We start from the raw sequence: 12,720 nt of genomic DNA, 5'->3' as shown, positions 1-12,720 counted from the left end.
TGCAATATTCCGATCTGCTATCGTTTCATCATGTTCCCAGAACCGTTTTTACGGAAATGGCCATATCTCTGCGTAGTTTTGATGGATTCTCGATCTACAGCCACCATTGGCCGGCATATTAGTTCTAGTTTTTGGAGAAAGCATAAAACATGATGAAAGTAAACGTCACATAAAATGACAAGCAGTGGAAAAAATGCATTTTGAACATACCTTCGGAAAACCCGGAACATCTACGGTGGCCAATGACCAATCTTAGGTTTTGCAGGGGGGCAGTATACTAGAAAAGCGTCCGGTTCTGATGGTCCTAATTTTATCAAAATCGGATCATTGTACGCAAAGTTATGATGATTTGAATTTCGACATAATTTTACCTATCTCAACCTTTTTGTCTAACCCCTGTACGTATGTAGTTTTTCTGTATAAAACGTCTTCAGTGTTTCCAAGATTCAAATTTAAATTTGGTGATATTTTCTTACTATTTGCACAATATGAATGCGGAATCGATCGTGGGACGGCAGCTAGTCCGGGAGAACACGAAGTGAAAAAAATCTTCCTCGCGTAGCAGAAATTTGTTTGATCAGTAATGCTTTAAAACATTCGTTAAAAACATTCTACCGTGTTGATGTTGATCACGCCAGCTAGTGTTGGAGAACGCGAAGTGATAAAACTAATGTCTGCATCGAAGAGCACAAAATAATTTAGTGCGGAATCGATAGTGTTGTAAAAGCTTATTAAACGTAGCACATTGATCTTGCGTTAGATTGATTTGAAACACAGTCTTCGTCTTCCTGTTTTCAAAATATTTTCGTTTACAATAAATATTTAGTCGCTTACCAAGGGACGATGTGTACAGTTAATCAAGATAAGCTCTTCTTTGACTATTTGCACAAAATGTAAGGAACATGGCAGATTTGTGGGTATTTCTAGATCTTCGCATGGAGTTTGCAAAAAAAAAACCAGAACGGGTTGAAAGATCCTTAAAACTGCTAAAAGCTCAAAGCTTTCAGCTCATACTGACCATAACAACTGTTCTCATCTGCCAAAGACACACAGACAATAGCTCAATTCGTCGAGCTGATTGTATATAAGACTATGGGTCTGTGAAATTTAATTTGAAATACATAACTTTATACATTTTAGAAAGGTGCACAGGATTCTTCTAATGAGAAAAAGTATGTTATATATATATATGTGGACGAATATGAAGAAATAAGTTTTGACTGTTACGCCCTTTTCAAATGTTGGTCTAGTAATATCAGTTCTCTATCTGCGTTTACGCCTGGCAGATGTGGATACATAATTGAGTATCCCACTAAATAAAAAAATGAAGCATTCATTTTCTAATTTTGACGTAGCTCAACACAAATGCTGGGGTATTGCCTTATTGCCGATCAATCACATGCGGCGAGAATGCGGCGATTTATCACAGACTGCCTCTTCTGTTATTATAACTCTATTGGTCGCAAAACAGCTATTTGAATTCGAAAAAGTGAAATCAGAATTGCGTACATAATGTAAAACCAATTTAATAAAAATTCCGCGGAAATAAAATAAAATTTCGTTTCGTTTCGAAAAATTTCGAAATTAATGAACCTTGATTTCGTATCGTTTCGAAGTCTCGAAAGTAAATCTATATTTCGTTTCGTTTCGATCCGAATCAACATAGAAATTTGAAATTTCGTTTCGTTTCGTTTCGTTAGGAAAAAGTGTGTTATCGCATACCCTTATGCGGTAATTCATACCATTTTGGTTGCTTGAAATTTATGGAAAAATATTTGAAAATTAGGAGTTGTTTTTCCACTTAACCCAGTGGGATGGGGTAAGTGGAAAACCCATGATACCTTGACCTTCAATTGTGATGAGTAGTTATATATAACTAAAATCGAAACGGTAATTGCTCTGAGTAGCTTTTGTCGAATAATTTCATTAGTTTAACGGCATAGGTTCCCAAGGAATTCTCGTAATAGCTAGTCGAGGGCTGGTTTTGCATACTCGAGCATTAAGTGTACGTAAAATCTTTAGGTTCTCCTCAAAGATGAACTTTTTATAGGAAAAATGGGGCTATAAACTAATCAACTTAGTTTTACGAATTGAGGTTATGTCTGTGTGTGCGTGTTTGTATGTATGTGTGTGCGAAAAACACGTACAAAATAATCTCCTATTTTTAAGCACTTGTTCTTAGCCAATTTGGTCGCAAAAAAAATGCATTCAACAGCAAAACTTGCTATAAATGTGAAAGAACGTGAATTGTGAAATATATTCACCTACCGGTGCTATTTTTTCTTCTCATAAATATTTTTCATATGTAAAACATGTGAAATGCATTAATACCGGTAGGTGGATTAATCAGGCTTTTTCTTATCTACATTAGCCCAATCACCACTGAAATCGCAATGATAGCAAAGAAGAAACATATTAAGATTCACAGCCACCAAAATAAACCCTGGAGGCATGGGAAAAAATTCGTGATCAGAACATTTTCCACTTCCCCCGCAGTGTTTGATACCAGGGGTAAGTGTAAAATCTTTTAATTATTTGCTTTCATGGTACAAACCACTACAAATTGAATGGGATTAGTATAATTGTATTGTAATAGTCACCTGTGATATAAATTCACTTGAAAAAATGACAATTGGTGCAAATAAGCTTTGATTTTATGAATGGAAAAATCAATTTCTCGCGAAACCTAAAATGACAGTTCAAGCGTTAACCGTGTTAGTGTATGTATTATACAAATTTTAATATGGTATTAGTGTGGGCATCAAAGTATATTCTTGCACAATGTTATGATGTGGTAAAAACTGTCAAGTATGTACAATTCCAATTTTTTTAGTTGATTTTTACACTTACCCCCTTTTTCCACTTCCCCCAGTGTACCTTACTGCCTCTTCTGTTATCATAACTCTATTGGTCGCAAAACAGTTATTTGACTTCGAAAAGGTGAAATCCGAATTGTAAATATAATGTAAAACCAATTTAATAAAAATTCCGCGAAAAAAAAAATTAAAATTTCGTTTCGTTTCGAAAAATTTCGAATTAAATGAACCTTGATTTCGTATCGTTTCGAAGTCTCGAAAGTAAATCTATATTTCGTTTCGTTTCGATCCGAGTCAACATAGACACTTTAAATTTCGTTTCGTTTCGTTAGGAAAAAGTGTGTTATCGCATACCCTTAGATGATAGTGTTAAGAAAACACGGAACACCTAGTCTAAGAGATGAATGCATGTATTAGATAATTAGCAAATAAAATTAGTTAAAAAAAAAAATAAAAAAAAAAGGTAGGTTATAGTCGCCAATTATTAATAACCTGTCCGTAGCGTGCACCCCACCTTAACCAAAGACGTTTTATAGCCTTTCATTAATATTTGATCTATCCCATAATGAAAAGGTTACAAATCCCTATGTACTGGACATTAAAAAACCAACATAACTCCATTCAGGCAGGTTTGAATTACATTTCCATAGTTTCCATATCATTTGGAAGCAACTGTTGCTGGGCTCACCGCGCTTGTGTCCAGTTGATAAGCGCATATCGTCCACACTTGAGCGTTTTTACTAGTGAAACATATTTTCGAAAAACGTCACATTGTTGAAGATGGAATCAGTTTTATATCATATTAGCTTTATGTACCCGGCTTTGCTCGGGGTTGAAAATTAAATTGTGCAATTCAAAAATCTTGTTGCAGCACCAAACGCACAGAAGCAAATAGATTGACAGAAAGATGTATCGATGTATGCAGTTCGGTGTGTACACCGTGATTGGTTTCTCAATAGGACGTGGTCTACTTTCCTTCTAACTTCTTCTGTTTTTCTTCTTTCTTCATCTTCTGTCCTTCTTCCTCCTTTCTTATTATCATTTTTCTCCATTTATTCTGTCTCGGTCAAGCGGTTAAGATCTTGGCTTGCAAATCGCTTGATGGACCCATACTGAAGTAGGGTCAGCACGATAGCAGTTTTGAGAAAATTATTGAGCTCTTTTAGTGGAAGGTCTTCACCTGTCATAAGGCGAGCTTAAGTAGTAAGTTAAAAGTACTAAACTCGTCTTATGACAGATGAAAGCAGTATTTTAGTAAATCAAGCCAAATTCTCACGGGATCGATTCTACCCAATCAGCGCAGCTTCACCCAAACTAAACCACCTGAGAACTTTTCAACAATAAAATTTTTCTGTCGGAAACAAAAAAAAAATGAGGTCCCGATAGGTGACAGCTTGAGTTGTGGAAGTTGCTTCCTCAGTGCGATCGGTTATCACTTAGTAAGGAAAACGACTCACGGAAAATAAAAATATATACGAAAGAATCTTTCATCGAAGAAATTGACGGCAAGTTATTTATGCTTATGAACTGTCTGAATTGTTGGCTCCCCGGAGCTTACTAAAGCATAGCCCACTTCTATCATCGACATTTTGGTAATAAATCAATAGTTCATTATTCACACAAGAATTGCTTTGGTTTTTGCGGGCAGCCGGGATTGAGTGGGAGTCCATGGATGCTGACGCAGAAGCGTGGTAAATCGATGAACTGTTAAGTGGACTGGTAGAGTTACTCGTCGGGAAGGAAAGTACAGCTTCCGTAGGAGGTCACGCTGGCAAATTCGTTGAACAACCTTTCTCTCTCGGAAGGTTAGATGTTGCTTGACATGGTAATCGAACTGAGTGTTTTGATGGGAATTCAACTTTCCGGTTGAAAATCATCTTAAAATAACTGAATCATTTGTTTGAGAAACTGAATATATCCATTTTACACAATTTCGAGAAAACAACAAAACACTTTTTTTGAACTAATTGGCACCGAATGTTTTGATTTTTTCGATACATATCAATTGTTTTGGCAAAACTCAACACCCAGTGCAAAAACTGTAGTCAGTACTCCATAATTTCACTTCAAAGTGCCTGTACATATGCGGAGCCAGCTATTGTTATTTGGTGGGGCACCACTTGGCGCAAGAACAATGACGTATGAAAAAAAAGATATTTTAGTTACCAGATAAAGATTGTCGCTTCGGTTCCCTTTGTGCTGCTGTCCGAAACATGTGAGGTACCTAACTGTCAAATCGTATGTATTTTCCTTCATTGACATTTAGATCCCCTATCCTCGCCAGCAAAAGATGTTCCGGACAGCTACGACAACGACAATGTTTATCTGGTAACTAAAATATCTTTTTATGAAAACAATAGTGCGATTGCATCGTGTGGTGCCCCACCTCTGTCTCCGCCAATGCACATATGTAGTTTCTAAAACAAAGAAAGAAAGAAAAATTATACATTCTAGAACATAATTTTTTTTGCCAGAATACGAACTTTTGGACGAGGATTCAGAATATAAAAAAATCGCATTTTGGACAGAAATGTTACATATATGCAGTTTCTGAAACAAACGGCTCAATTGTGTATTTAATCAACTGGAACCGTTTTGCTTAAACAAACGTTATTATCAAGGTAGTCTACTAATAATAAGTTTTTGGGAATAAGGCTGAAATTGCAACTACTTGGTTTCATGTCTCCGTTGCATATATAATAATGAATTTTAGTTTTTATTACTATAAAATTAAAGGGACGCTTTTACTTGTAACTACTCAAAGTGTTGAGATTCTTGAAATAATTTAAAGATTCATTTTCTACGCTTCAAGTCAGCCTGTGATTCCCATTTGTCCACTTTTCGCAATAAATAGCCGTAGGAAAGGCACCCTCTTAAAGTATCCCAACTACCCGCATTTTAACGCCACAACTTAAACCTGCACCACGCCACCACTGGAATGCTTGTAAACATTTAAAGCGCAGCACTTCATTGTCCATTGTCTGCATCGTGCCCCACAAAACCACTGTAATGTGCACCCCGTACACATCCTTGATTACACTTCGCGCACGTTGCCACTGCTGCTGCTGTTGCTCCTGCTGCTGCTGCTGACCATTATTGTTGATGTTGTTGGATCTATCTACGACCATATCGTCGTATAACAATATCGTGAAAAGAAACTGCAACTCAGCAGCTCGGAAGCAAGACAGATAGCGCTCAGGCAAAACGCTTTCCCAGTAATGTGGTCCGCTATGTGCTGCACAATCGGCAAGGGCGTTGTGAAAATAACTTTTCATTCTCCGCTGTACATCATAATTTATAGCAAACTAACATTCCTCTGAACATTTGCCCCATGCTAACGTTTTGTTCCATTATTTCCACGACACTATTTCTCTTTTTCAAATTCTGCTTCCGGTCGGCTTCCGGCGTCACCCGTGGAACAATAAAATCCATAAAATCAACGCAAAAACAAAAACAACGACACCGGGCCCATGTCATCAATAACAATAGTGGAAGTCCTGTTCCTGGCGTGGGGCGTTCGACTGTGCATCATGGTTCGGAAGGCCCCTTCGGAGTTCAACGAAAGTCGATTTATTTCGATGGCAATCTACAACGAATTCCTCCTGACGTGCTTTCTTAATGTGTCGATGTAAGTATATATGGCATAAATATGGGTCGACGCTGTTGCAACAGCTGTCAGATGTGTTGAATGGATGGAACGTGTATGGCTCGGAAGTTCCGACGCTTGGTGGGAAGCTGGGAGATAATGGTGAGGTGGTCAACAGTGGCGGATTACCGAACGAAATTGAAACGATGGAAAACTGAAGTTTTGTGCCACTATTGATTAAACTTCAGATTACAGAGAAAGGTATGACATGAATAAATCAAATCAATAGGTGTAAATCTGTTGAACTAGTAATCCACACTAAGCTCCATTTGTGAGGGTAAATTGAGGCATTTATATAACAGCTAAAATCTCTTCATCTTCGATTTACATTTGTAAACTATTTTAAATGTAGCATGCATAAAAATAACCGAATCCTTGTTTCCGGCCACTGTGTTGCGCTGACATCGGGTGTTCACTTTTATGTTGCGATGCAAGACATAAATCTAACTTCTATTAGTATGTATCGCATAGAAACAGAATAGCGATGGTGCGAACATAAAGTATCCTATTTCCACATCATTATATAGCAATATGGCAATACAAATGCAATATCCAGCTCAAACAGATGACGTGTCAAATATGTTAACATTTCACAGTTCCGCATATTTGCAACTGCTTCCTGTTTTCCGACAGAACTGAATGAAATGAGTTATGATATGTATTCTATGACTTTGATTTGACGCATCTGAATTAGTTGTAAGAAAAAACTGTAAACAATAGACTTCAGGGCATGACAGTATATTCTTTATAATTAAAACTCATACACTTGTAATCATACACTTAGAAGCAAAGGTTCCCAAACTATGGGCCGCGAACTGATCTTTGGTGGATATCGAATAACAAATTTTATTTCATTCTTTAGTTTTTGTTGTAGCGATTAATGTAGCTCCGGTTCTTACAAGCTCCATTCTCTCGCTCCCACGGGTATATGTACTAGGAGTTATGTCAGTAATATACTGCCGTGAATCGCATATCTGTTCCATCTTTGCTGGGTTTCCTATTCATATGGGACAAATATGCGATTCACGGCAGTATATTGATTCTATAAGATACGGCTCACAATAGCATATGATTCCCATGTTATAGGAGGCTGATCATCCGGGTGCCAGCGAAGGGCTCTAAGAAACATCTGGGGGATTAGCCCTGCAAGCTACACTTTAAAACTAAGCAACGAATAATAAATAGCCGAAACAATCGGCGAAAACCACAGCGACGAAAAAGGACTAGTGATTGGAAGCTTGTTTCGTGTAACTGCAAATCTCTTAACTTCATCGAGAACACGAGCATATTCACCGTGGATTCGGCATCGCATAAAGGACAGTTCTAAACCAACATTTGAAAAGGGCGTAACAACATTTTTTTTCTTTCTGATTCTTCGTCCACATATATAGCTATATTTGTAGACGAAGAATCAGAAAGAATAAATTTTGGCTGTTAGACCCTTTTCAAATGTTGATCTAGAGTTGCTTAGGAATCGTAGCATTGCAGACCCTAACTGCAAGGAAAACTTGGATAATCTGAAACGGAACAGTTATTGCAGGCGTATCCAGGTATACAGATTAGAGCATGAAACATAAAAAAAACAGTGCTTTAGTTGCGCGTGAAGATCTAAGGCCTATATTATAATAACTCTTGAAGCACCTGGAAAGGAACAGCTATTGGGGTCATATATTATTATTATTATTTAATTAGACTAAGGCCAAAGTGGCCAGTGCAGTAAATAAGGGTCTTTTCCATTCGACTCAGTCCATGGCTACACGTCGCCACCTCGCCTTCTTGTGCCCGTCGGATCGTTGTTGAGAACCATTTTCACCGAGTCCGAAATTCTGGCTGTGTGCCCGGCCCACCGCAGTCTTCCGTTTTTCACGGTGTGAACAATGGATGGTTCTCCCAACAGCTGATGCAACTCGTGGTTCATTCACCTCCTCCACGTACCGTCCGCCATCTGTACCCCACCATAGATGATACGCAGAACTTTCCTTTCAAAAACTCCCAGTTGGTCCTCCACAAGCATCGTCCAGGTTTCGTGTCCGTAGAGGACTACCGGTCCAATGAGCGTTTTTTAAATTGTCAGTTTGGTACGGCGGCGAAATCTATTCGATCTTACGGAGTCCAAAGTACGTACGATTTCCAGCAACTATGCGACTCCGAATTTCTCTGCTGGTATCATTTTCGGCAGTTACCAATAAGCCCAAGTACACAAATTTTTCTACCACCTCAATTTCGTCACCACCGATGCAAACTCGAGGTGGGTGGCTTTTATTATTGTCTTCTCTTGAACCTCTTCCTATCATGTACTTCGTCTTCGACGTATTGATGACTAGTCCGAGCCGCTTGGCGCTTAGCTTTCCTCTTCAGTCTGATGTAGGTTTCCTCCATTTTCTCAAAATTACGTGCCATAATATCTATATCGTCGGCGAAGCCAAATAGCTTGACGGACTTATTGACAATTGTGCCACTCGTGTTAATCCCTGCTCTTCGTATTACCCCTTCCAAAGCGATGTTGAATAGCAGACACGAAAGACCATCACCTTGCCGTAACACTCTGCGCATTTCAAAGGGACTCGAGAACAGGTTTGTAAATATTCGGCAGCACTGGACGAAGGTGATGTTTTTCATTTCATTTTTTTTTATTTTCTTCCTTCCTTGAAATCGATATCACATTCCCAAAGAGGGAGAGGAGTAATCAACAGAACTCACATCACCCAGTGCGCCACGAATATGAAATTCACCACAGTAAAATGTACACATTAACCCAGCAAATGACAAAAATTCACCACGCGTTTAAATGGGCCACTCACATTTATACGGTAACGCGCTGAGCAGCCTGTCAGAGCGACTGGTGTTGGGTTGAATGGTAAATTAAATGGTTGGTGCTGGAATGATTTTTTGGCTGCCCTACAGTCGCACTCACGGCGGCGGCGATGTGATTGACCGGAGAATATGCTGAGATCCATGTTTTTCACTGCGTTAACTGCATTAACATAACATATTTCAACCCTGCTCGAGAATGCTTCTGAAACTCAAACTACGCACATCACCCGATCTATCGCCGCCTTTATCAACCGTATCAGTTTATCCGGAAATCCGTTTAAGTGCACTTGCTGTTCCGATCGATTGTATCCTATGCGGCTTTGAAGTTGATGAATAAATGATGTGTGGGCACGTTGTATTCGCGGCATTTCTGCAGTACTTGGCGAATGGCGAAGTCCGTGGACTGGACTGGATTGCCCCACGAACTCTCTTAAATAGCTTTCCTGGTAGTTGGTCAACCCCAGGACCCCAGCGGTTGCGGTGCTACCAATGGCGGATCGAACGCCTAGCTGCTCTTCCGATGGCACTGCAACTTTCAGCTGCTGCTCGTATCCTTGGGCTAGTCTACCGCCTTGTAGCCTCCCAATGTAAAGCCGTGACGTTCGACGCTGTCGAGAGTTTTGAGCGCAGGCATACTACTACGAAGTAGTGGCCGGATTCAATATTCGCCCTGCGGTAAGTGTGTACGTTCGTGATGTCGGAGGAAAATTTACCGTCGTTTAGAGCGTCGTCGACTTGATTTTCCGTTTCTTGGTTAGGTGATCTCCATGTGGCCTTGTGGACATTTTTGCGGGGAAAGAAGGTGCTTCGGACTACGATTCCACGGGAGGCTCCGAAGTATATGCATCGTTAGCCGTTATCATTGGTCACGGTGTGCAGACTATCCGATCCGATGGTCGGTCTATACATTTCCTCCCTTTCTACTTGTGCGTTCATGTCGCCGACCACGATTTTGACGTCCCGCATGGGGTATCCGTCGTATGTCTGCTCCAGCTGTGCGTAGAACAGCTCGTCGTCGGCTCTCCCTTCGTGTGAGCAGTGCACGTTGATGATGCTATAGTTGAAGAAACGGCCTTTTATCCTCAGCTTGCACATCCTTGCGTTGATTGGCTGCCACCCAATCACGCGTTGGCGCATCTTACCCAGCACTATGAAGCCGGTTCCCAGCTCGTTGGTGGTGCCACAGCTTTGGTAGAAGGTAGCCACTCGATGCCCGCTTTTCCACACTTTCTGTCCTGTCCAGCAAATCTCCTGTAGCGCCACGACGTCGAAGTTGGGGGGACTTAATTCATCGTAGATCATCCTGTCGCAACCTGCGAAACCTAGCGACTCGCAGTTCCATGTTTCAAGCTTTCAATCGTGATCCTTTATTCGTCGCCTAGGTCGTTGCCAATTATATTGAGTCGTTCATTCATAAAATGGTTAAATGGAAATGGTACTCCGTCAGATAGAGCAGTGCGATCCGAGTCACGTCAATTCGTCAATTCAATAGAAAGTGAAGAGGGGATGCATACCGTAATCAAACTTGTTAGCCAGTCAACTCGCCAGCTGTCACTTTTACTTTCCTCACTACTTACTACACCCTGCGTCCTGCTTCGCGCACTGTATCTGGTGGTGTACTTGATCACACTAAAGAAGCGCCAGTAAATCCATGGAAACAAAACACAGCTCCCAGACCACAATTCTTATTCTGAAAATAGAAAACCAGACAAACCCTAATAAGTAGGTCCACAAAGCAGAAATACACCAATGATGATAACTTTCCCATCATCTTGAAGAAGCAGAAGCTATTGCCGAAGCCAAAGAAACATCCAGTTGAATTCTGTCGTTGGTAAACTACTAGAGAGGGTGATGTTAAACAGATTGCCAAAATATACTTACTTGATAATTGAGGGACTACAGCTCCTCAATGAGCCCAATGGAGTATCCTCCTCCACTGGATTCTATTATAGGTTAATCGCTTCCAGTCGCCCTGAAGCTTTGCGCCCTCTGGCCCTCTTCAACCGGAAAAAGCCATCTTGTAAGCGGCCTTCGTCTTCCAAGTCCTCTACTAAAAATTATGTTCGCTTGTCGCTCTTCCGGTATTCGAACAACATGCCCAGCACACTGTAATCTGCCGTGTTGCATAAGCTTAACAATATCCAGCCCTTTATACACCTGGTATAACTCGTGATTCATGCAACGCCGCCAAATGCCGTTCTCCTGTTCAACGCCGAATATTTTCCGCAGTATTTTATGCTCAAATACTCCAAAAGCTCTACGACCATCTTTCTTTAACGTCCGGCTTCTGGCAACGTTCTTCGCGTCTGTCAATCTCTGATACTCCAGATCGAGCCAACCCGTTCTGGGACGCCTCTGTGCAGTGCTGATCACTTCCCGTGCTGTTGTGCTCACCGCTCTATGGATTGACTCCCATAGATGGTTGATGTTGTCGCTAACGCTGGAGGTATTCAGCCGATACTACTTCCGCCGCTTTTTTCTTATTTTACTGTTATTTGTTTATTTATTTAACACTAGTTGACCCGGCAGACGTTGTCCTGCATAGTAGGCGGAAATGCGTGTGTTGTGAACTGCTCATGCAAAATTTCCATACGAATGTTATTTTTAGTTATTCATGATTTACTTAACCCTGCCCATGATTTTCACATGAGGAAATATCATATAAACCCGTCGGAAACTATAATGAACGTTTCTACTGAAGAAATGAAGAAAATCCATCCGGCCGTTTTCGAGTTATGCGGATACGTACACAGACCATTTCATTTTTATTATAGAGAAGATGAGATTTAATTTTGCCTAACAAATATTCAAACATATTCTTCGAACACACCTTAGTAACATTTTGGTTTTATACTGGTTTTATAACACTCTTGTAGAGTGAATTATGGTCTTCAAGAGCGTTATAAAACTTAAAATGTTACTTAGGCATAGACGTAAAACTGTTCCAAAAACAAAGAAAAAACAATCAAGGTAAGGTGAAAAATTGTGGAGATATCATAAAATCGTAGCGCAATAGTTCTCCATACAAACTTTGGTATTGGATTGCGAAGGTTCATTTTTCATTCAAGAGATTCTTCATCACAGTAGATCTCTAAGTTTTCAGTAAGTTTAGATTACATCTTCAGATGCGAAAAAATGTCAACGGATGATACTCGAAAAGCATTTTTCTTACGTCTTTTGTACAACCATGAGCTTTTTTAATTCAAATTCGTTGTATCTTACCAGTCCGTACTCATACGGGTGTAGTAAAAAATCTCTTCCTAATCGACGGGATGACTCTCTGCCATAACATGGTGCTTCGGAATGGGATCAAATATTTACAACCATTTTCACCGTAAATCTTAGTTTAACGTTCTTTACTTTTATGTGCAATACTAGCGAACCCGCTCGCTGAATCCTTCCCATCCACTAATGGTTTTCTCAATTTATATGCTCGCAAGAAGT

At 40.0% G+C, this 12,720-nt stretch overlaps 1 protein-coding gene across 1 annotated transcript in view; it reads left to right on the top strand.

Moving 5' to 3' along the window:
* The window catches only part of LOC134211567 (uncharacterized), a 722,476-nt gene that overhangs the window by 592,697 nt on the left and 117,059 nt on the right, over positions 1–12,720 (top strand). The window contains exon 12 of the mRNA XM_062688552.1: positions 6,306–6,444. Coding sequence (XP_062544536.1) covers positions 6,306–6,444 — 139 coding nt within the window. The remainder of the gene's footprint in view (positions 1–6,305; positions 6,445–12,720) is intronic.

Source organism: Armigeres subalbatus, chromosome 2, assembly GCF_024139115.2.
Source record: "Armigeres subalbatus isolate Guangzhou_Male chromosome 2, GZ_Asu_2, whole genome shotgun sequence".
Classification (NCBI taxonomy): domain Eukaryota; kingdom Metazoa; phylum Arthropoda; class Insecta; order Diptera; family Culicidae; genus Armigeres; species Armigeres subalbatus.
This window is presented reverse-complemented; position numbering and strand designations above follow the sequence as displayed.